This window comes from Hypanus sabinus, chromosome 12 (assembly GCF_030144855.1).
Source record: "Hypanus sabinus isolate sHypSab1 chromosome 12, sHypSab1.hap1, whole genome shotgun sequence".
In the NCBI taxonomy this organism is placed as follows: Eukaryota; Metazoa; Chordata; class Chondrichthyes; order Myliobatiformes; family Dasyatidae; genus Hypanus; species Hypanus sabinus.
In genome coordinates, this window is record NC_082717.1 from 1,011,157 (window position 1) to 1,036,938 (window position 25,782).

At 46.7% G+C, this 25,782-nt stretch overlaps 1 protein-coding gene across 1 annotated transcript in view; it reads left to right on the forward strand.

Annotated features, from left to right (window-relative positions):
* LOC132402547 (translocating chain-associated membrane protein 2-like) overlaps positions 1–25,782 on the forward strand; it is a 67,983-nt gene that overhangs the window by 11,758 nt on the left and 30,443 nt on the right. Inside the window, 1 exon segment of the mRNA XM_059985410.1 lies at positions 5,946–6,055. Within this exon segment, the coding sequence (XP_059841393.1) occupies positions 5,946–6,055 (110 nt within the window).

The window sequence follows — 25,782 nt, forward strand, 5'->3', positions numbered from 1 at the left end:
GGGTAAAAGTGCAAACAGAAAAATAAAAGACAAAATGATGTTCATCAAAAGCAAGCTTAAATAAAAAGGTTTTGAGCTGGTGTCTAAAAGCATCAACTGAGTCTGCATCCCTTTTAGTTTCAGGTATCGAATGACCTCTCATTCTAGTCTTACTCACCCTCAGTGGAAACCGCCTGTTTGTGCTTACCCTATCTTTTCCCCTCAATTTTGTAAGCCTTTATCAAATCTTCCCGCATTGTCCTGTGGTCCAGGGAATAAAGACCATAAGACACAGGAGCAGAATTAGGTGATTCATCCCATCAAGTCTGTTCCACAATTTCATCATGGCTGATCCTGGATCCCAATCAACTCCTACACCTGCCCTCTCACCGTATCCCTTGATGCCCCGACCAATCAGGAATCTATCAACTTCTGTTTTATCTATACCACTGGACTTGACTTCCACCGCATTCCGTGGCAGAGCATTCCACAGATTCACCTCTCTATGGCTAAACAAATTCCTCCTTACTTCTGATCTAAAAGGTCACTCCTCTATTTTGAGGCTGTGCCCTCTAGTTCTGGATAACCCCACCATAGGAAACATCGCCTCCACATCCACCCTATCTAGTCCTTTCAACATTCGGTAGGTTTCAATGAGATGCCCCTCGCATTTTTCTAAATTCCATTGAGTACAGGCCCATATCTGCCAAAAGCTCCTCTAATCTCAACCCCTTCATTCCCAGAATCACCCTCATGAACCTCCTCTGGACTCTCTCCAATGACACTTCTGAGATATGGGGCCCAAAACTGCTGACAATACTCTAAATACGACCTGACTAGTGTCTTCTAAAGGCTCAGCATTATCTGTAAATTAACCTTCTGGGAGTCTTGCATGAGGATTCCAAAGTCTCTCTGCACCTCTGATGTTTGAACCTTCTCTCATTTAGATAATAGTCTGCACTATTGTACCTTTTCCCAAGATATTTCCCACACTATTTCATCTGCCACTTTTCTGCTCATTCTTCCAATTTGTCTAAGTTCTGCTATATTGCTTCCTCAGCACGACCTACCCCTCCACCTGTCTTTAAATCATCTGAAAACTTTGCCACAAAGTCATCAATTTCATTATCTAAATCACTGACAAACAATGTGAAAAGCACAGTCCCGGTGCTGACCCCGAGGAACACCACTAGTTACCAGCAACCAGCCAGAAAAGGCCCCTTTTATTCCCACTCGTTGCCTCCTGCCTGTCAGCCATTCCTCTATCCATGCCAGTATCTTTCCTGTAATGCCATAGGGTTTTATCTTGTTATGCAGCCTCGTGTGTGGCATCTTCTCAAACGCCTTCTGAAAATCCAATTAAGTTGCTTCCTCGAAGAATCCTAACAGATATGTCAAGCAAGATTTCCCTTTACAGAAAGCATGCTGACTTTGACTTATTTTATCATTAGTCTCCACGTACCCTGAAACCTCATCCTTAATAATAGACTCCAACACTTTCCCAAACACTGAGGTTAGGCTAACTGGCTTCCTATCTTTTGTCTTCCTCCCAGCTTAAAGAGTGGAGTGACACTTGCAATTTTCCAGTCCTCCAGGACCATGCCAGAATCAAGTGATTCTTGAAAAATCATGACCAATGCATCTGTTATCTCTTCAGCAACCTCTCTCAGGACCCTGGGACGTAGTGCATCTGGTCCAGATGACTTATCCACCTTAAGACCTTTGGGTGTGCCTAGCACTTTTTCCTTTGTAATACCAATGGCACTCACTTCTGCTCTCTGACACTCACTGACCTCTGATATACAGCTAGTGTCTTCCACAGTAAAGACTGAAGCAAAGTGCTTATTAAGTTCATTTGCCATTTCTTTGTCCCGCCTTTCCCTTCATGTATAACTCTTTTAGTTGCCTTCTGTTGGATTTAAAAATTTCCCAATCATCCAACTTCCCACTTTTGCTACCTTTACATGCCCCTTCCTTGCTGTCCTTAACTACCCTTGTCAGCCACAGTTGCCTACCCCTGCTATTTGAGAGCAACTTCTGTGGGACATGCAGTGCCTAAAAGGTATTCACTGCCCTTTGGAAGTTTTCATGATTTATTGTTTTACAACATTGAATCACAGCTGATTTATTTGGCTTTTTTGACACTGATCAACAGAAAAAGACTCTTTCATGTGAAAACAGATCTCTACGAAGTGATCTAAATTAATTACAAATATAAAACACAAAGTAATTGATTGCATCAGTATTCATCCCCTTCAAGTCAGTATTTAGTAGATGTACCTTTGGCAGCAATTATAGCCTTGAGTCTGTGTGGATAGGTCTCTATCAGCTTTGTACATCTGGACACTACAATTTTTCCCATTCTTCTTTACAAGTGCTTAAGCTCTGTTAGATTGCATGAGTTTGTGAGGGAACAGTCCTTTTCAAGTCCAGACACAAATTCTCATTTGGATTGAGATGGCATATGGTACAGATGGTATACTTTTGATGCTGTGCAGTGTTTGGTTTACACCAGACATTGCATTTAGTCTGATGGCCAGAAAGTTCAATTAAGATTTCATCAGACCATAGAACCTTCCTCCAGCTGATGTCAGAGTCTCCCACATGCCTTCTGGCAAACTAGCTGAGATTTCATGTGATGTTCTTTCAACAGTGGCTTTCTCTTTGCCACTCCCCCATCAAGCTGTGACTGCTGAAGCACCTGGGCAACAGTTATATGCACAGTCTCTCCCATCTCAGCCGCTGAAGCTTGTAACTCCTTCAGAGTTATCTTCGGTCTCTCGGTGGCCTCCCTCACTAGTTCCCTTCTTGCACAGTCACTCAGTTTTTAAGGACAGCCTGCTCTAGGTAGATTTACAGCTGTGCCGTATTCTTGCCATTTCTTGATGATTGACTTAACTGTGCTCCAAGGGATATTCAGTGACGTGGAATTGTTCTTGTATCCATCTCCTAACTTGTGCTTGCTTTTCAATAACCTTTTCGCGGAGTTGATTGGAATGCTCTTTTGTCTTCATGGTGTAGTTTTTGCCAGTGTTGGCGTGTGGCCAAGTGGTTAAGGCATTTGTCTAGTGATCTGAATGTCGCTAGTTCGAGCCTTGGCTGAGGCTGTGTGTGTCTCCTTGAGCAAGGCAGTTAACCACACATTGCTCTGTGACGACACCGGTGCCAAGCTGTATGGGTCCTATTGCCCTTCCCTTGGACAACATTGGTGGCAGTTTGGGCAACTGCTGGTCTTCCACAAAAAAAACCTTGCCCAGCCTTGCACCCTGGAAATTTTTCAAGGTTTCAAGGTGCAAATCCATGGTCTATCGAGACTAACGGAGGCCTGCTAATACTACTACTACTAGTTTTTGCCAGGATACTGACTCAGCAGAAGGAGGACCTTTCAGATAATCTGTATTTTAACTGCAATCAATTGAAGCACCTTGACTACATATGGGTGATCTATATTTAACTAATTATTGTGACTTCTAAAACCAACTAGTTACACCAGTGATGATTTGGTATATTAATGGGGCGAATACTTATGCAATCGATTATTTTGTTTTTTATATTTGTAATTAATTTAGATCACTTTGTAGAGATCTGTTTTCACTTTGAAATGAGACAATGTTTTTCTGTTGATCAGTGTCATAAAAGGCAAATTAAATCCACTGCGATTCAATGTTGTAAAACAATAAAATATGAAAACTTCTGAGGAGGGGTGAATACTTTTTATAGACACTCTATCTATCCTTCACTATTGCCAGAAACCTCAGCCATCTCTGCTCTGCTGTCATCCCCGTCAGTATCCTCCTCCAATCCACCTGGACAAGCTCCTCTCTCATGCCTCGGTAATTCCCTTTATTCCGCTGTGATACAGATACATGTGACTTGTGCTTCTCCCTCTCAAACTGCAGTATGAATTCAATCATATTATGATCACTGTCTCCAAAGAGTTCCTTTACTTTGATCTTCCTGATAAAATCTGGGTTATTACACAACACTCAATCTAATTTCCCCAAGTAGGCTCAAACACAAGCTGCTCTAAAAATCCATCTCGTAGGCGTTAAACAAATTCCCTCTTTTGCAATTCAACACCAACCTGATTTTCCCAATCCCCAGCGTATTGTTGTCCCCCCATTACAATTGTGTCATTACCCTTATTACATACCCTTTCCCTTTGCAATCTCAACTCCACATCTTGGCTACTATTTGGAGGCTTGTATATGATTCCCATAATGTTTTTTTTACCCTTGCAATTTCTTAATTCCACCCACAAAGATTCAACATTCTCTGACCCTTTGTCACCTCTTTCTAAAGATGTAATTCCATCTCTTACCAACAGAGCCACACCACTGCCTATGCCTTCCTGCCTGTCCTTTCAATACAAAGTATATCCTTTGATAATAAGCTCCCAGCTATGGCCTTCTTTCAGCCAGAACTCCATAATGCACACAATAGTATACCAACCAATTTCTCATTGCACCACAAGTGCGTCCACCTTACACGCATTTAATACATTCTTCACCCTTTTGAATTTTTGAATTTTACCTCTGTGGTACAATTTAACTCTTTGCTCTGTCTGCATTTATACCCAATCATAGGCTTGTCCTTCCTTACATTCATGTTACCCCTATCATCTCCTTGTAAACCTGCTGGCTCATCCTCAGCTCTGTCATCCTGGTTCCCATCTTCCTGTCATATTAGTTTAAACCACTCCCAACTGCTCCAGTAAACCTGCCAGTCCCCTCGGATTCAAGAGCAATCTGCCCCTTTTGTACAGGTCTCGCCTGCCCCAGAAATGGTCCCAATGATCCAGGAATCCGAATCACTGAATGAAGTTCCAGCCTGTTCAACCCTTCACTAGATTCAGGTCCTCAAGCCCTGGTAATATCCTTTGAAATTTTCTCTGCACTCCTTCAATTAGTGCTTTTTATCTGCCTGCACTTTCTCGGTATAACACTTTATAGTATAGTTCTCCCTTGTTTTACTTCAAATCACTGATGTGAAGAAATAATGAACTGTATAGGGAAATGGCATTCAAATGCTCTTATTGTGCCTCGTACATAATAAACCAAAATACACCTTATGAAACTTACCTAGCTAAAGTAATCCATTGTGTCAGCAGAGGTCCACATTCCCTTTCTCCCTGACCATCCAAGAGTCTCCCTCATGCCGTCATTGTGACAGCCTCCATGGTCACCCCCAGCAGCACATTTCAGGTACCCACCACTCTGTAAAGACAAACACGTGCCCCAAACATCTCCTCTGAACCTTTCCCCTCTCAGAATGTACACCCCTACAATACTAGGCATTAAAGAAAATTACAGTATAGGCCCTTCAGCCCACTCTGTTGAGCTGCCCATTTCAGCTACTTGAAGATCAATCTAACCCTTTCCTCCCATGCAGCCCTCCATTTTTCCATCATCCATGTGTCTTACCTTAAATATCCAAATAAACCTGCTTTGACCACCACACTCCGTCTCTATATGAAAACCCCACCTCAGACATCCATCTGTACTTTCCTCAAAACGTCTTAAAATTATGCTATCTAAATGAACCATTTCATTTTGAGCCTGGGGGAATCTCCTGAAGGAAACATTCTCACCACTGATGTTTTGATCTGCTTCCGCACCCCTCCCACTTTCTGAAACAGCAGTGGATACGGTCCTAGTCTGTTCAGCATTCCTCATGGGGTATTCGTTCAACAAATCATCTCTGAATTACTTCCATAATCTGCCCTTCAGCAAGGAATCCGGGGCTGTAGGCAATATAGCAGACGATTTCACCAGCAGCCTTTCCATCTAAGAAGAGCTTGTGCCTTGTGTTCTGTTGTAGACAATAGACAGTAGGTGCAGGAGCCCTTCCAGCCAGCACCGCCATTGTTGGGAGGTGTGGGGTTGGGCTGTGGTGTATCGACGTTCCAGGGTGATGAGAGTTTCTCCAACTGCTCAGCTAATGGTTCTTACCTCTCCCTCTAACAGATGGGGATGTTGTTTATTATGTCTACGGAACCAGTGACTGTGTTACCATCTCATTCTATATCTTCATTACCATAATCTTACACGCTGTTGTCCAGGAGTACGTGCTCGATGTAAGTACAATTGTCTTATCCTATATATTTTTATTTTGAGATGCAGAGTGGGACAGGTGCTGCCAGCCCAACGGACTGTTCTGCCAGTAACCCCAGATTTAACCCCAGTCTAATAACAGGACAGGCACTGCTGTCCAGTGACCCTACACTGATTTAACCCCAGTCTAATAATGGGACAGGCACTGCTGTCCAGTGACCCTACACTGATTTAACCCCAGTCTAATAATGGGACAGGCACTGCTGCCCAGTGACCCTACACTGATTTAACCCCAGTCTAATAACAGGACAGGCACTGCTGTCCAGTGACCCTACACTGATTTAACCCCAGTCTAATAATGGGACAGGCACTGCTGCCCAGTGACCCTACACTTATTTAACCCCAGTCTAATAATGGGACAGGCACTGCTGCCCAGTGACCCTACACTGATTTAACCCCAGTCTAATAACAGGACAGGCACTGCTGTCCAGTGACCCTACACTGATTTAACCCCAGTCTAATAATGGGACAGGCACTGCTGCCCAGTGACCCTACACTTATTTAACCCCAGTCTAATAATGGGACAGGCACTGCTGCTCAGTGACCCTACACTGATTTAACCCCAGTCTAATAATGGGACAGGCACTGCTACCCAGTGACCCTACACTGATTTAACCCCAGTCCAATAATGGGACAGGCACTGCTACCCAGTGACCCTACACTGATTTAACCCCAGTCTAATAATGGGACAGGCACTGCTACCCAGTGACCCTACACTGATTTAACCCCAGTCTAATAATGGGACAGGCACTGCTGCTCAGTGACCCTACACTGATTTAACTCCAGTCTAATAATGGGACAGGCACTGCTGCCCAGTGACCCTACACTTATTTAACCCCAGTCTAATAATGGGACAGGCACTGCTGCTCAGTGACCCTACACTGATTTAACCCCAGTCTAATAATGGGACAGGCACTGCTACCCAGTGACCCTACACTGATTTCCCTGTCTAATAACGGTACAGGCACTGTTGCCCAGTGACCCTACACTGATTTAACCCCAGTCTAATAACGGGACAGACACTGCTACCCAGTGACCCCACACTGATTTCACTGTCTAATAATGGGACAGGCACTGCTGCCCAGTGACCCTACACTGATTTAACCCCAGTCTAATAACGGGACAGGCACTGCTGTCCAGTGACCCTACACTGATTTCACAGTCAAATAATGGAACAGGCACTGCTTCCCAGTGACCCTACACTGATTTAATCTTAGTCTAATAACAGGACAGGCACTGCTACCCAGTGACCCTACACTGATTTAATCTTAGTCTAATAACGGGACAGGCACTGCAGCCCAGTGAGCCTACACTGATTTAACCCCAGTCTAATAACGGTACAGGCACTGCTGCCCAGTGACCCTACACTGATTTAAACCCAGTCTAATAACGGTACTGGCACTGCTGTCCAGTGACCCTACACTGATTTAACCCCAGTCTAATAATGGGACAGGCACTGCTACCCAGTGACCCTACACTGATTTAACCCCAGTCTAATAATGGGACAGGCACTGCTACCCAGTGACCCTACACTGATTTAACCCCAGTCTAATAATGGGACAGGCACTGCTGCTCAGTGACCCTACACTGATTTAACCCCAGTCTAATAATGGGACAGGCACTGCTACCCAGTGACCCTACACTGATTTCCCTGTCTAATAACGGGACAGGGACTGTTGCCCAGTGACCCTACACTGATTTAACCCCAGTCTAATAACGGGACATACACTGCTGCCCAGTGTCCCTACACTGATTTCCCTGTCTAATAACGGTACAGGCACTGTTGCCCAGTGACCCTACACTGATTTAACCCCAGTCTAATAACGGGACAGACACTGCTACCCAGTGACCCCACACTGATTTCACTGTCTAATAATGGGACAGGCACTGCTGCCCAGTGACCCTACACTGATTTAACCCCAGTCTAATAACGGGACAGGCACTGCTGTCCAGTGACCCTACACTGATTTCACAGTCAAATAATGGGACAGGCACTGCTTCCCAGTGACCCTACACTGATTTAACCTTAGTCTAATAACAGGACAGGCACTGCTACCCAGTGACCCTACACTGATTTAATCTTAGTCTAATAACAGGACAGGCACTGCTACCCAGTGACCCTACACTGATTTAATCTTAGTCTAATAACGGGACAGGCACTGCTGCCCAGTGAGCCTACACTGATTTAACCCCAGTCTAATAACGGTACAGGCACTGCTGCCCAGTGACCCTACACTGATTTAAACCCAGTCTAATAACGGTACTGGCACTGCTGTCCAGTGACCCTACACTGATTTAACCCCAGTCTAATAATGGGACAGGCACTGCTGTCCAGTGACCGTACACTGATTTAAACCCAGTCTAATAACGGGACAGGCACTGCTACCCAGTGACCCTACACTGATTTAACCTTAATCTAATAATGGGACAGGCATTGCTGTCCAGTGACACTACACTGATTTCCTTGTCTAATAACGGGACAGGCAGTGCTACCCAGTGACCCTACACTGATTTAACCCCAGTCTAATAATGGGACAGGCACTGCTGCCCAGTGACTCTACACTGATTTAACCCCTGTCTAATAACGGGACAGGCACTGCTACCCAGTGACCCTACACTGAATTAACCCCAGTCTTATAATGGGACAGGCACTGCTGCCCAGTGACCCTACACTGATTTAAACCCAGTCTAATAACGGGACAGGCACTGCTACCCAGTGACCCTACACTGATTTAACCTTAATCTAATAATGGGACAGGCATTGCTGTCCAGTGACACTACACTGATTTCCTTGTCTAATAACGGGACAGGCAGTGCTACCCAGTGACCCTACACTGATTTAACCCCAGTCTTATAATGGGACAGGCACTGCTGCCCAGTGACTCTACACTGATTTAACCCCTGTCTAATAACGGGACAGGCACTGCTACCCAGTGACCCTACACTGAATTAACCCCAGTCTTATAATGGGACAGGCACTGCTGCCCAGTGACCCTACACTGATTTAAACCCAGTCTAATAACGGGACAGGCACTGCTACCCAGTGACCCTACACTGATTTAACCTTAATCTAATAATGGGACAGGCACTGCTGCCCAGTGCCCCTACACTGATTTAACCCCAGTCTAATAATGGGACAGGCACTGCTGCCCAGTGACCCTACACTGATTTAACCCCAGTCTAATAATGGGACAGGCACTGCTACCCAGTGACCCTACACTGATTTCCCTGTCTAATAACGGGACAGGGACTGTTGCCCAGTGACCCTACACTGATTTAACCCCAGTCTAATAACGGGACATACACTGCTGCCCAGTGTCCCTACACTGATTTCCCTGTCTAATAACGGTACAGGCACTGTTGCCCAGTGACCCTACACTGATTTAACCCCAGTCTAATAACGGGACAGACACTGCTACCCAGTGACCCCACACTGATTTCACTGTCTAATAATGGGACAGGCACTGCTGCCCAGTGACCCTACACTGATTTCACAGTCAAATAATGGGACAGGCACTGCTTCCCAGTGACCCTACACTGATTTAACCTTAGTCTAATAACAGGACAGGCACTGCTACCCAGTGACCCTACACTGATTTAATCTTAGTCTAATAACAGGACAGGCACTGCTACCCAGTGACCCTACACTGATTTAATCTTAGTCTAATAACGGGACAGGCACTGCAGCCCAGTGAGCCTACACTGATTTAACCCCAGTCTAATAACGGTACAGGCACTGCTGCCCAGTGACCCTACACTGATTTAAACCCAGTCTAATAACGGTACTGGCACTGCTGTCCAGTGACCCTACACTGATTTAACCCCTGTCTAATAATGGGACAGGCACTGCTACCCAGTGACCCTACACTGATTTAACCCCAGTCTAATAATGGGACAGGCACTGCTACCCAGTGACCCTACACTGATTTAACCCCAGTCTAATAATGGGACAGGCACTGCTGCTCAGTGACCCTACACTGATTTAACCCCAGTCTAATAATGGGACAGGCACTGCTACCCAGTGACCCTACACTTATTTAACCCCAGTCTAATAATGGGACAGGCACTGCTGCTCAGTGACCCTACACTGATTTAACCCCAGTCTAATAATGGGACAGGCACTGCTACCCAGTGACCCTACACTGATTTAACCCCAGTCTAATAATGGGACAGGCACTGCTACCCAGTGACCCTACACTGATTTCCCTGTCTAATAACGGGACAGGGACTGTTGCCCAGTGACCCGACACTGATTTAACCACAGTCTAATAACGGGACATACACTGCTGCCCAGTGTCCCTACACTGATTTCCCTGTCTAATAACGGTACAGGCACTGTTGCCCAGTGACCCTACACTGATTTAACCCCAGTCTAATAACGGGACAGACACTGCTACCCAGTGACCCCACACTGATTTCACTGTCTAATAATGGGACAGGCACTGCTGCCCAGTGACCCTACACTGATTTAACCCCAGTCTAATAACGGGACAGGCACTGCTGTCCAGTGACCCTACACTGATTTCACAGTCAAATAATGGGACAGGCACTGCTTCCCAGTGACCCTACACTGATTTAACCTTAGTCTAATAACAGGACAGGCACTGCTACCCAGTGACCCTACACTGATTTAATCTTAGTCTAATAACGGGACAGGCACTGCTGCCCAGTGAGCCTACACTGATTTAACCCCAGTCTAATAACGGTACAGGCACTGCTGCCCAGTGACCCTACACTGATTTAAACCCAGTCTAATAACGGTACTGGCACTGCTGTCCAGTGACCCTACACTGATTTAACCCCAGTCTAATAATGGGACAGGCACTGCTGCCCAGTGACCGTACACTGATTTAAACCCAGTCTAATAACGGGACAGGCACTGCTACCCAGTGACCCTACACTGATTTAACCTTAATCTAATAATGGGACAGGCATTGCTGTCCAGTGACACTACACTGATTTCCTTGTCTAATAACGGGACAGGCAGTGCTACCCAGTGACCCTACACTGATTTAACCCCAGTCTTATAATGGGACAGGCACTGCTGCCCAGTGACTCTACACTGATTTAACCCCTGTCTAATAACGGGACAGGCACTGCTACCCAGTGACCCTACACTGAATTAACCCCAGTCTTATAATGGGACAGGCACTGCTGCCCAGTGACCCTACACTGATTTAAACCCAGTCTAATAACGGGACAGGCACTGCTACCCAGTGACCCTACACTGATTTAACCTTAATCTAATAATGGGACAGGCATTGCTGTCCAGTGACACTACACTGATTTCCTTGTCTAATAACGGGACAGGCAGTGCTACCCAGTGACCCTACACTGATTTAACCCCAGTCTTATAATGGGACAGGCACTGCTGCCCAGTGACTCTACACTGATTTAACCCCTGTCTAATAACGGGACAGGCACTGCTACCCAGTGACCCTACACTGAATTAACCCCAGTCTTATAATGGGACAGGCACTGCTGCCCAGTGACCCTACACTGATTTAAACCCAGTCTAATAACGGGACAGGCACTGCTGTCCAGTGACCCTACACTGATTTAAACCCAGTCTAATAATGGGACAGGCACTACTACCCAGTGACCCTACACTGATTTAACCCCAGTCTAATAATGGGACAGGCACTGCTGCCCAGTGCCCCTACACTGATTTAACCTTAGTGTAATAACAGGACAGGCACTGCTGCCCAGTGACCCTACACTGATTTAACTTTAGTCTAATAACGGGACAGGCACTGTTGCCCAGGGACCCTATACTGATTTAACCCCAGTCTAATAACGGAACAGGCACTGCTGCCCAGTGACAGTACACTGATTTCCCTGTCTAATAACGGGACAGGCACTGCTACCCAGTGACCCTACACTGATTTAACCCCAGTCTAATAACGGGACAGGCACTGCTGCCTAGTGACCCTACACTGATTTAACCCCAGTCTAATAATGGGACAGTCACTGCTGTCCAGTGACTCTACACTGATTTCACTGTCTAATAATGGGACAGGCACTGCTGCCCAGTGACCCTACACTGATTTAACCCCAGTCTAATAACGGGACAGGCCCTGCTGCCCAGTGACACTACACTGATTTAACCCCAGTCTAATAATGGGACAGGCACTGCTACCCAGTGACCCTACACTGATTTAACCTTTGTGTAATAACAGGACAGGTACTGCTACCCAGTGACCCTACACTGATTTAACCCCAGTGTAATAACCGGACAGGCAGTGCTGCCCAGTGACCCTACACTGATTTAACATTAGTCTAATAACAGGACAGGCACTGCTACCCAGTGACCCTACACTGATTTAACCAAAGTCTAATAACGGGTCAGGCACTGCTACCCATTAACCCTTCACTGATTTAACCCCAGTCTAATAATGGGACAGGCACTGCTTCCCAGTGACCCTACACTGATTTAACCCCAGTCTAATAACGCGACAGGCACTGCTACGCATTGACCCTACACTGATTTAACATTAGTCTAATAACAGGACAGGCACTGCTACCCAGTGACCCTACACTGTTTTAACCCCAGTCTAATAATGGGACAGGCACTGCTACCCAGTGACCCTACACTGATTTAATCCCAGTCTAATAATGGGACAGGCACTGCTACCCAGTGACCCTACACTGATTTAAACCCAGTCTAATAATGGGACAGGCACTGCTACCCAGTGACCCTACACTGATTTAAACCCAGTCTAATAATGGGACAGGCACTGCTACCCAGTGACCCTACACTGATTTAAAACCAGTCTAATAACGGGACAGGCACTGCTGTCCAGTGACCCTACACTGATTTAACCCCAGTCTAATAACGGAACAGGCACTGCTGCCCAGTGACCGTACACTGATTTCCCTGTCTAATAACGGGACAGACGCTGCTACCCAGTGAGCCTACACTGATTTAACTTTAGTCTAATAACGGGACAGGCACTGCTGCCCAGTGACCCTACACTGATTTAACCCCAGTCTAATAACGGAACAGGCACTGCTGCCCAGTGACCGTGCACTGATTTCCCTGTCTAATAACGGGACAGGCACTGCTACCCAGTGACCCTACACTGATTTAACCCCAGTCTAGTAACGGAACAGGCACTGCTGCCCAGTGACCGTGCACTGATTTCACTGTCTAATAATGGGACAGGCACTGCTGCCCAGTGACCCTACACTGATTTAACCCCAGTCTAATAATGGGACAGGCACTGCTCTCCAGTGACCCTACACTGATTTAACTCCAGTCTAATAATGGGACAGGCACTGCTGCCCAGTGACCCTACACTGATTTCACTGTCTAATAATGGGACAGGCACTGCTACCCAGTGACCCTACACTGATTTCACTTTCTAATTACGGGACAGGCACTGCTACCCAGTGACCCTACACTGATTTAATCCCAGTCTAATAATGGGACAGGCACTGCTACCCAGTGACCCTACACTGATTTAATCCCAGTCTAATAATGGGACAGGCACTGCTGCCCAGTGACCCAACACTGATTTAAACCCAGTCTAATAACGGGACAGGCACTGCTGCCCAGTGACCCTACACTGATTTAACCCCAGTCTAATAATGGGACAGGCACTGCTACCCAGTGACCCTACACTCATTTAAACCTAGTCTAATAATGGGACAGGCACTGCTACCCAGTGACCCTACACTGATTTAACCCCAGTCTAATAATGGGACAGGCCCTGCTGCCCAGTGACCCTACACTGATTTAACCCCAGTCTAATAACGGGACAGGCACTGCTGCCCAGTGACCCTACACTGATTTAACCCCAGTCTAATATTGGGACAGGCACTGCTGCCCAGTGACCCTACACTGATTTAAACCCAGTCTAATAATGGGACAGGCACTACTGCCCAGTGACCCTACACTGATTTAATCCCAGTCTAATAACGGGCAGGCCCTGCTGCCCAGTGACCCTACACTGATTTAATCCCAGTCTAATAACGGGACAGGAACTGCTACCCAGTGACCCTACACTGATTTCACCCCAGTCTAATAATGGGACAGGCACTGCTGCCCAGTAACCCTACACTGATTTCACTGTCAAATAACAGGACAGGCACTGCTGCCCAGTGACCCTACACTGATTTAATCCCAGTCTAATAACCGGACAGGAACTGCTACCCAGTGACCCTACACTGATTTCACCCCAGTCTAATAACGGGACAGGCACTGCTGCCCAGTAACCCTACACTGATTTCACTGTCAAATAACAGGACAGGCACTGCTGCCCAGTGACCCTACACTGATTTAACCCCAGTCTAATAATGGGACAGGCACTGCTGCCCAGTGAGCCTACACTGATTTAACCCCAGTCTAATAACGGGACAGGCCCTGCTGCCCAGTGACCCTACACTGATTTAACCCCAGTCTAATAATGGGACAGGCACTGCTGCCCAGTGAGCCTACACTGATTTAACCCCAGTCTAATAATGGGACAGGCACTGCTGCTCAGTGACCCTACACTGATTTAACCCCAGTCTAATAATGGGACAGGCACTGCTGCTCAGTGACCCTACACTGATTTAACCCCAGTCTAATAATGGGACAGGCACTGCTACCCAGTGACCCTACACTGATTTAATCCCAGTCTAATAATGGGACAGGCACTGCTACCCAGTGACCCTACACTGATTTAACCCCAGTCTAATAATGGGACAGGCACTGCTGCCCAGTGACCCTACACTGATTTAATCCCAGTCTAATAATGGGACAGGCACTGCTACCCAGTGACCGTACACTGATTTAATCCCAGTCTAATAATGGGACAGGCACTGCTGCTCAGTGACCCTACACTGATTTAACCCCAGTCTAATAATGGGACAGGCACTGCTGCTCAGTGACCCTACACTGATTTAACCCCAGTCTAATAATGGGACAGGCACTGCTGCTCAGTGACCCTACACTGATTTAATCCCAGTCTAACAATGGGACAGGCACTGCTACCCAGTGACCCTACACTGATTTAACCCCAGTCTAATAATGGGACAGGCACTGCTACCCAGTGACCCTACACTGATTTAACCCCAGTCTAATAACAGGACAGGCACTGCTGCCCAGTGACCCTACACTGAATTAACCCCAGTCTTATAATGGGACAGGCACTGCTGCCCAGTGACCCTACACTGATTTAAACCCAGTCTAATAACGGGACAGGCACTGCTACCCAGTGACCCTACACTGATTTAACCTTAATCTAATAATGGGACAGGCATTGCTGTCCAGTGACACTACACTGATTTCCTTGTCTAATAACGGGACAGGCAGTGCTACCCAGTGACCCTACACTGATTTAACCCCAGTCTTATAATGGGACAGGCACTGCTGCCCAGTGACCCTACACTGATTTAAACCCAGTCTAATAACGGGACAGGCACTGCTGTCCAGTGACCCTACACTGATTTAAACCCAGTCTAATAATGGGACAGGCACTACTACCCAGTGACCCTACACTGATTTAACCCCAGTCTAATAATGGGACAGGCACTGCTGCCCAGTGCCCCTACACTGATTTAACCTTAGTGTAATAACAGGACAGGCACTGCTGCCCAGTGACCCTACACTGATTTAACTTTAGTCTAATAACGGGACAGGCACTGTTGCCCAGGGACCCTATACTGATTTAACCCCAGTCTAATAACGGAACAGGCACTGCTGCCCAGTGACAGTACACTGATTTCCCTGTCTAATAACGGGACAGGCACTGCTACCCAGTGACCCTACACTGATTTAACCCCAGTCTAATAACGGGACAGGCACTGCTGCCTAGTGACCCTACACTGATTTAACCCCAGTCTAATAATGGGACAGTCACTGCTGTCCAGTGACTCTACACTGATTTCACTGTCTAATAATGGGACAGGCACTGCTGCCCAGTGACCCTACACTGATTTAACCCCAGTCTAATAATGGGACAGGCACTGCTGCCCAGTGACCCTACACTGATTTAACCCCAGTCTAATAACGGGACAGGCCCTACTGCCCAGTGACACTACACTGATTTAACCCCAGTCTAATAATGGGACAGGCACTGCTACCCAGTGACCCTACACTGATTTAACCTTTGTGTAATAACAGGACAGGTACTGCTACCCAGTGACCCTACACTGATTTAACCCCAGTGTAATAACCGGACAGGCAGTGCTGCCCAGTGACCCTACACTGATTTAACATTAGTCTAATAACAGGACAGGCACTGCTACCCAGTGACCCTACACTGATTTAACCAAAGTCTAATAACGGGTCAGGCACTGCTACCCATTAACCCTTCACTGATTTAACCCCAGTCTAATAATGGGACAGGCACTGCTTCCCAGTGACCCTACACTGATTTAACCCCAGTCTAATAACGCGACAGGCACTGCTACGCATTGACCCTACACTGATTTAACATTAGTCTAATAACAGGACAGGCACTGCTACCCAGTGACCCTACACTGTTTTAACCCCAGTCTAATAATGGGACAGGCACTGCTACCCAGTGACCCTACACTGATTTAATCCCAGTCTAATAATGGGACAGGCACTGCTACCCAGTGACCCTACACTGATTTAAACCCAGTCTAATAATGGGACAGGCACTGCTACCCAGTGACCCTACACTGATTTAAACCCAGTCTAATAATGGGACAGGCACTGCTACCCAGTGACCCTACACTGATTTAAAACCAGTCTAATAACGGGACAGGCACTGCTGTCCAGTGACCCTACACTGATTTAACCCCAGTCTAATAACGGAACAGGCACTGCTGCCCAGTGACCGTACACTGATTTCCCTGTCTAATAACGGGACAGACGCTGCTACCCAGTGAGCCTACACTGATTTAACTTTAGTCTAATAACGGGACAGGCACTGCTGCCCAGTGACCCTACACTGATTTAACCCCAGTCTAATAACGGAACAGGCACTGCTGCCCAGTGACCGTGCACTGATTTCCCTGTCTAATAACGGGACAGGCACTGCTACCCAGTGACCCTACACTGATTTAACCCCAGTCTAGTAACGGAACAGGCACTGCTGCCCAGTGACCGTGCACTGATTTCACTGTCTAATAATGGGACAGGCACTGCTGCCCAGTGACCCTACACTGATTTAACCCCAGTCTAATAATGGGACAGGCACTGCTCTCCAGTGACCCTACACTGATTTAACTCCAGTCTAATAATGGGACAGGCACTGCTGCCCAGTGACCCTACACTGATTTCACTGTCTAATAATGGGACAGGCACTGCTACCCAGTGACCCTACACTGATTTCACTTTCTAATTACGGGACAGGCACTGCTACCCAGTGACCCTACACTGATTTAATCCCAGTCTAATAATGGGACAGGCACTGCTACCCAGTGACCCTACACTGATTTAATCCCAGTCTAATAATGGGACAGGCACTGCTGCCCAGTGACCCAACACTGATTTAAACCCAGTCTAATAACGGGACAGGCACTGCTGCCCAGTGACCCTACACTGATTTAACCCCAGTCTAATAATGGGACAGGCACTGCTACCCAGTGACCCTACACTCATTTAAACCTAGTCTAATAATGGGACAGGCACTGCTACCCAGTGACCCTACACTGATTTAACCCCAGTCTAATAATGGGACAGGCCCTGCTGCCCAGTGACCCTACACTGATTTAACCCCAGTCTAATAACGGGACAGGCACTGCTGCCCAGTGACCCTACACTGATTTAACCCCAGTCTAATATTGGGACAGGCACTGCTGCCCAGTGACCCTACACTGATTTAAACCCAGTCTAATAATGGGACAGGCACTACTGCCCAGTGACCCTACACTGATTTAATCCCAGTCTAATAACGGGCAGGCCCTGCTGCCCAGTGACCCTACACTGATTTAATCCCAGTCTAATAACGGGACAGGAACTGCTACCCAGTGACCCTACACTGATTTCACCCCAGTCTAATAATGGGACAGGCACTGCTGCCCAGTAACCCTACACTGATTTCACTGTCAAATAACAGGACAGGCACTGCTGCCCAGTGACCCTACACTGATTTAATCCCAGTCTAATAACCGGACAGGAACTGCTACCCAGTGACCCTACACTGATTTCACCCCAGTCTAATAACGGGACAGGCACTGCTGCCCAGTAACCCTACACTGATTTCACTGTCAAATAACAGGACAGGCACTGCTGCCCAGTGACCCTACACTGATTTAACCCCAGTCTAATAATGGGACAGGCACTGCTGCCCAGTGAGCCTACACTGATTTAACCCCAGTCTAATAACGGGACAGGCCCTGCTGCCCAGTGACCCTACACTGATTTAACCCCAGTCTAATAATGGGACAGGCACTGCTGCCCAGTGAGCCTACACTGATTTAACCCCAGTCTAATAATGGGACAGGCACTGCTGCTCAGTGACCCTACACTGATTTAACCCCAGTCTAATAATGGGACAGGCACTGCTGCTCAGTGACCCTACACTGATTTAACCCCAGTCTAATAATGGGACAGGCACTGCTACCCAGTGACCCTACACTGATTTAATCCCAGTCTAATAATGGGACAGGCACTGCTACCCAGTGACCCTACACTGATTTAACCCCAGTCTAATAATGGGACAGGCACTGCTGCCCAGTGACCCTACACTGATTTAATCCCAGTCTAATAATGGGACAGGCACTGCTACCCAGTGACCGTACACTGATTTAATCCCAGTCTAATAATGGGACAGGCACTGCTGCTCAGTGACCCTACACTGATTTAACCCCAGTCTAATAATGGGACAGGCACTGCTGCTCAGTGACCCTACACTGATTTAACCCCAGTCTAATAATGGGACAGGCACTGCTGCTCAGTGACCCTACACTGATTTAATCCCAGTCTAATAATGGGACAGGCACTGCTACCCAGTGACCCTACACTGATTTAACCCCAGTCTAATAATGGGACAGGCACTGCTACCCAGTGACCCTACACTGATTTAACCCCAGTCTAATAACAGGACAGGCACTGCTGCCCAGTGACCCTACACTGATTTCACTGTCTAATAACAGGACAGGCACTGCTGCCCAGTGACCCTACACTGATTTAATCCCAGTCTAATAACCGGACAGGCACTGCTACCCAGTGTCCCTACTCTGATTTAAACCCAGTCTAATAACGGGACAGGCACTGCTACCCAGTGACCCTACACTGATTTAATCCCAGTCTAATAATGGGACAGGCACTGCTACCCAGTGTCCCTACTCTGATTTAAACCCAGTCTAATAATGGGACAGGCACTGCTACCCAGTGACCCTACACTGATTTAACCTTAATCTAATAATGGGACAGGCTTTGCTGTCCAGTGAAACTACACTGATTTCCTTGTCTAATAACGGGACAGGCACTGCTGCCCAGTGCCCCTACACTGATTTAACCTTAGTGTAATAACAGGACAGGCACTGCTACCCAGTGACCCTATACTGATTTAACCGCAGTCTAATAATGGGAAAGGCACTTCTACACAGTGACCCTACACTGATTTAACCCCAGTCTAATAACGGGACGGGCATTGCTGCCCCGACAAACCGTGAGTCTCATCCCAACATGGGACAATTTGCAATGACCAGTTAACCTATTCACCTGTCCATGAGAGAGACCAGAGCACTTGGAGAGAATTGTCGCATTTAATGGAGTGGGCAGATAAACTCCGTAGAGCGATGGCGTGATTGTACTCTGAGCTGTAATGGTGTCACGTTAACTGCCATGCTACCATAATGCCTCTTTTGCTGAGATAGTTGGAACTGTGAGTGTTCCTTGGGAAGTGTTGTGACTGTGGTAAAGGGAAAGCAACGAGCTGTGCTCCGAGGAAGACAAAGTGAAACCGGTCTGTATGGGATACTGTGATTCTGATATGGGAGACAGTATTGACATTGTTGGACGTACTGCTCATTATGGCATAAGATCTTGTGGGATGTGATGTTTTTCTTGAGAAAGATGACTAGGAGAAGATCTGTGTGGTCCTTCAGCCCATCTCAGCCCCCCAGATCGTCGCACTGTCTGCACTATCTCAATCACCACGTTAGGTCAGTAACCTATATATGCTGGGATAAGGATGGCACTTTTGTCCTTGGTTTTGATGTGGATCGGTTTTACCTGCATGCTGCAGTTGCACCAAACAGACCTTGTTCTTAAATGTCCTGTGGCGCTGAAGACCAACAACCCTCCAGCTGTGTTAGCTATGTTTTCCATATTATCATCCCCACATCCCTGTATCTCCCACCTTTTTGTAGTTTTCCTCCATTTACCCAACAATTAACTTTTTTTCTTTCTGCCACACTGTATAATCTTGCATTTTCTAGCATTGTTCTCCATCACTGAACCTGGCCGATTGAATCACAGAACCATAACCAGCTGGGCCCCTCGGTTTATTTTCTCCATGCTGATTGTGATACCAGGCAGCACTGATCCCATTTGCCCTCAATAGGCTTGTATCTCTTTCTGCGTTTCCTGTCAAATACCTGCCACACCCATCCATGCCAAGCAACATTGTGGTGAATCTCTGCACTTGAAATCAGAATTAGATTTATTATCACCAGCATGTACATTTTCTCCTGCAGTGTGGCCACCCAAATGTATGCGATATGCCAATTGTAATCCAGCCCATGTTCTGTGACAACTCAACTCTTAGACTCAATGCCTGGACTCTGAAGGCAAGCATACCTCACTATGCTGGCCGGACGTGTGGCCCGCCTCGGGAAGCTACAGACACACTGTCTGTGTGTTACTGCTCCTGAGCTCATGCCATTAACTTTATATATCTCCCAGAATTTGACTTTGCAAATTGCATTATGTCAAACGATTACCTGGGGTTTAAACTCGATCTTCCACCGCTACACCGAGCTTTCCAGCTAATCTACATCCCACACTATCTCAGACAATCTTCCTCACTATCTACAATGCCACCAATTTCTGTATTATCCCCAAAGCTATCTCTCTGCAGTTGTAGGCACTTCCTCAAATCCATGAACTCAATTCCTCACCGCACTTCAGTATTATATCTTTATCTGCCACGTTCTTGTCCATTCCATCAGTCTGTCATATTTCATGATCCATGTATCCCGATTTCTTCTTCATTCCATCATTGTGTCCATATATCCTGATCAGTGTATCCTGTGTTCTTGTCCATTCCATCAGTCTTTCCGTATTTCCCAATCCGTGTATCCCGTGTTCTTGTTCTTTCCATATAACTGTCATGTTTCCTGATCCGTGTATCCCGTGTTCTTGTCCATTCCCTCAGTGTGACTGTATTTCCTGATCCATGTACAGGCTTCCCCCGCTATTCGAAGGTAGAGCGTTCCTATGAAATGGTTTGTAAGCCGTAATGTCGTAAAGTGAAGAAGCAATTACCATTTATTTATATGGGAAAAATTTGTGAGCGTTCGCAGACCCAAAAGAAACCTACCAAATCATGACAAATAACAAATAAAACCTAAAATAACGGTAACATAGAGTAAAAGCAGGAATGATCTGATAAATACACTGCCTATATATAATAGGAATACTTTTCTGCAATTATTGAAGCACTGTCCATAGCGAAAATCTCACGCAAGCGCTCTCGGCAGAAACACTTGGCGCAAGCACTCTCAGCAGAAGCACTCTTTAGTAATCTTTAAGCTATGAAGCTGACAGATCATACCAAATAACACATAAAAATACACAGCCTATATAAAGTAGAAATAATGTATGTCCAGAGTAGTTTCATTTACCAGAATCGAGAAGAGATTGAACACACTGAAGATGGTGTGTTAGGCTGAGTGGTGGGAGGTAGAGGAGACTGGGGTGTCATCTCATCGTCATCTGTTTCCATCAGGGCAGGCAGGACACCTTCTTCTATGTCTGCCTGCCTCGATGTCAAAGGTCGAGTTTCGTCGTCTGCTGTGACTGATGTGGAAGGTTTGAAAAATGACAGTATGCTTGACTGCTTAGCCTCGTACATTATTCTATCATACAGTTCTTTGTCAGTACTCAAACCATCCTGCAAATATGCCCTAAACCTACGTACCCTTTCAAAATTAAAGTCATACTTTTCTGCAATCGTTGCAGCGTTGTCAATCACAGCAAAAATCTCATGCAATTGCTTCACCTTCAGTTCCTGGGCGACTTTATTTTCTGGCTGTTCGCTACTGCATTCGGTTTCAATTGTTATCCTTTCCTCTTCATTAGCTCTTCATCTCTCAGTTCTTGGTCATGGGATGCCAAAATTGCTTCAACATTAGCTTTGTCAACTTCCAAACTCCTTACTTCGTTCACCATGATCGGAATGCTTAATTATGTCTAGTTTTACGCTAAGTGTAACACCCTTAAGCGCTCTTTTAGGCTTTTCCGATACCTTAGAACTCATCTTGCTAACGGATGCACAAAATAAATCGACATAAAGCACAGAAGCTCACAGGCGCGTGTTTAAGCAATGCCAGCTAGAATGCAGTTCTGGGGGAGGAGCTCGGCTGCTCGGGGCGCTTGCTGCCTTTTCTCATAACAGTGAAAACACCTTCTGTTAGCGAAAACAGGTAACTAATGTGGGTCTTTCGTAACAGCAAGGTGTCGTAAAGCAGATGTTTGAGAAGCGGGGGACACCTGTATCCTGTGTTCTTGTCCATTCCATATGTCTGTCTTTATTTCGTGATCCATGTATCATGTGTTGTTTTCTTGAAACCAATTTCACGTTATCTGTTACATTCAGCCTATCATTCAACCCGTTAGGTATTTCGGCAGCAAATACCTGAGCAAGTACATCACCCGTTTACTCCCACCTGCATAGGATATAACCTGAAATGTTTAATTTCCAGTGAAAGGTTGTCTGAAACCCTGGATATAGTGACCAGCTGTGGCCCTGATGAGGCCAGGCACAGGTTGGAGGACTAAGTCCTCACATTCCCGTTTGCTGGCATCAAGGTTGAATTCCTGATGACCTCTGCCCTCTGTTTTCCCTTATCAATATGGCCTTGTTGCCCCTTCCCACCACCTTCATGACCTGCCAACATCATGGCAGCTTATTGCAAACACGAAGAAATCTGCAGATGCTGGAAATTCAAGCAACACACACAAAATGCTGGTGGAACGCAGCAGGCCAGGCAGCATCTATAGGGAGAAGCGCTGTCGATGTTTCAGGCCGAGACCCTTCGTCAGGACTAACTGAAAGGAAAGATAGTAAGAGATTTGAAAGTAGGAGGGGGAAGAGGAAAATGCGAAATGATAGCAGAAGACCGGAGGGGCTGGGGTGAAGCTGAGAGCCAGAAAGGTGATTGGCAAAAGGGATACAGAGCCAGAGAAGGGAAAGGATCATGGGATGGGAAGCCTAGGGAGAAAGAAAGGGGGAGGGGAGCACCAGAGGGAGATGGAGAACAGGCAGAGTGATGGGCAGAGAGAGAAAGAAATAAAACGGGGGAGGGGGAAAAAACAAATATATCAGGGATGGGGTAAGAAGGGGAGGTGGGGCATTAACGGAAGTTAGAGAAGTCAGTGTTCATGCCTTCAGGTTGGAGGCTACCCAGCTGGTATATAAGGTGCTGTTCCTCCAACCTGAGTGTGGCTTCACCTTCATAGTGTCCCATTCCCATTCTTGTATGTCTATCCATGGCCTCCTCTACTGTCAAGATGAAGCCACACTCAGGTTGGAGGAACAACACCTTATATACCAGCTGGGTAGCCTCCAACCTGATGACATGAACATTGACTTCTCTCACTTCTGTTAATGCCCCTCCTCCCCTTACCCCATCCCTGATATATTTGGTTTCCCCCCCACCTTTTTTCTTTCTCTCTCTGCCCATCACTCTGCCTGTTCTCCATCTCCCTCTGGTGCTCCCCTCCCCCTTTCTTTCTCCCTAGGCCTCCCATCCCATGATCCTTTCCCTTCTCCAGCTCTGTATCCCTTTTGCCAATCACCTTTCCAGCTCTCAGCTTCACCCCACCCCTTCCGGTCTTCTATCATTTTGCATTTTCCCCTCCCCCTCCTACTTTAAAATCTCTGACTATCTTTCCTTTCAGTTAGTCCTGACGAAAGGTCTCGGCCCAAAACGTTGACTGCACTTCTCCCTATAGATGCTGCCTGGCCTGCTGCGTTCCACCAGCATTTTGTGCGTGTAGCTTGTTGCAAGCTGATTCTTGCAGATCCACTATTTCCTTCCTTTATAATCGTTCTATTAAATCTAAATTCTGCTTCAAAGAATTACTAATAATGTTCTTTTCTACCTGTACTTGTTCTGTTACTGTTCCCTTTATTCTGTTCTTCTTTGATGCACTGTGTAATGATCTGTATGAACAGCCTGTAAGGCAAGCTTTTCACTGTATCTCACTACAGATGACAATACAAACTGATTCTAGTTCCTGGTGTCCTTCCACCTTCCCTTTCCCCTAGCTCCACTGTCCTCTCCTGTCATATTCCTTCTTCAGCTCTTTACCACATCCACTATCACCTCCCAGCTTCTTTCTTCATTTCCTTTCGTCCCCTTCCTCTCCTTCCCAGTTTCCCCATTACCCACTTGCTTGTGGTCCTCCTCCTCCCACCGTTCTGCTCTGGCTTTTGCCCCTCTCCACCCTTTCAGTCTCAGCCTGAAGCACTGATGGTCCATCTCCCTGCTTGACCTGACCAGCTGAGTTTCTCCAGTATTGTTGACAACATCTGCCTCTCTGCTTTTTGACACCAACAGGTTCCTCAAACACTGTTCCCCTTCAGTGATTCCATTTTGTCTCTTCCCAGTCCTCATTCTTGGAGTCTTCTGACATTTCCTCAGTAGAATTCTAATGTAACCCCTCACACTGGTGCTGTGCTAACTAATATTCCTCCTTTAAATAATGTTACATTGTCTGCTACTGTCTCTCTGTGGGAATCCTGTTAGAATTGATGGAATTCTTGAAGATGACTGCTATCGCCTCTGCAGCCAACTCTATCGAAGCCCAACAACCCAGGTCATCAGGTCCTGGGGATTTACTGCTCCTATCTTCAATAACAATTTTATACTAATACTAATTTCTTTCATCTCCTCATTTGCTCTAGACCTCTAGTCCTCCACTATTTCAAAAGGAAGATGGTTGTGGTTGTTGGAGGTCCACCATTCCAGCCCCAGGACATCAGTGCAGGAGTTCCTCAGGGCAGAGTCCTGGGCCCAACCATCTTCAGTTCCTTCATCAGTGACCTTCCTTCCGTCAGGTCAGAAGTGGGCATGTTTGCTGGTGAATGCTCAGTGATCAATTCCATTTGTAACACTTCAGGAAATGAAGCAGCACCGCACCTGCATTCAGCAAGATTCAGGCCACATTCAGGCACGGATTGGTTAGTGATGAGTACCACAGAGCGACTGTCTTACCCACCCTTGATAATCAGCATTGCCGTTGTGGAGTTCCAACCATCAATGTCCTGGGAGTGACCATTGAACAGAAATTCAGATGCACCGGCCGCGTAGACACTCTGATACAGGACACGAGTCAGGGTCTCACCTCCTGATACCCAAAACCTTTCCAACACCTACAGGACACCAGTCAGGGTCTCAACTCCTGATACTAGAAACTTTTCCAACATCTACAGGACACCAGTCAGGGTCTCAACTCCTGATACCCCAAACCTTCCCTATGTTTCCAGGACACGAGTCACGGCTCAGCTCCTGACACCCTGAAACCTTTCCAGCACCTACAGGACACAAGTCAGGAATG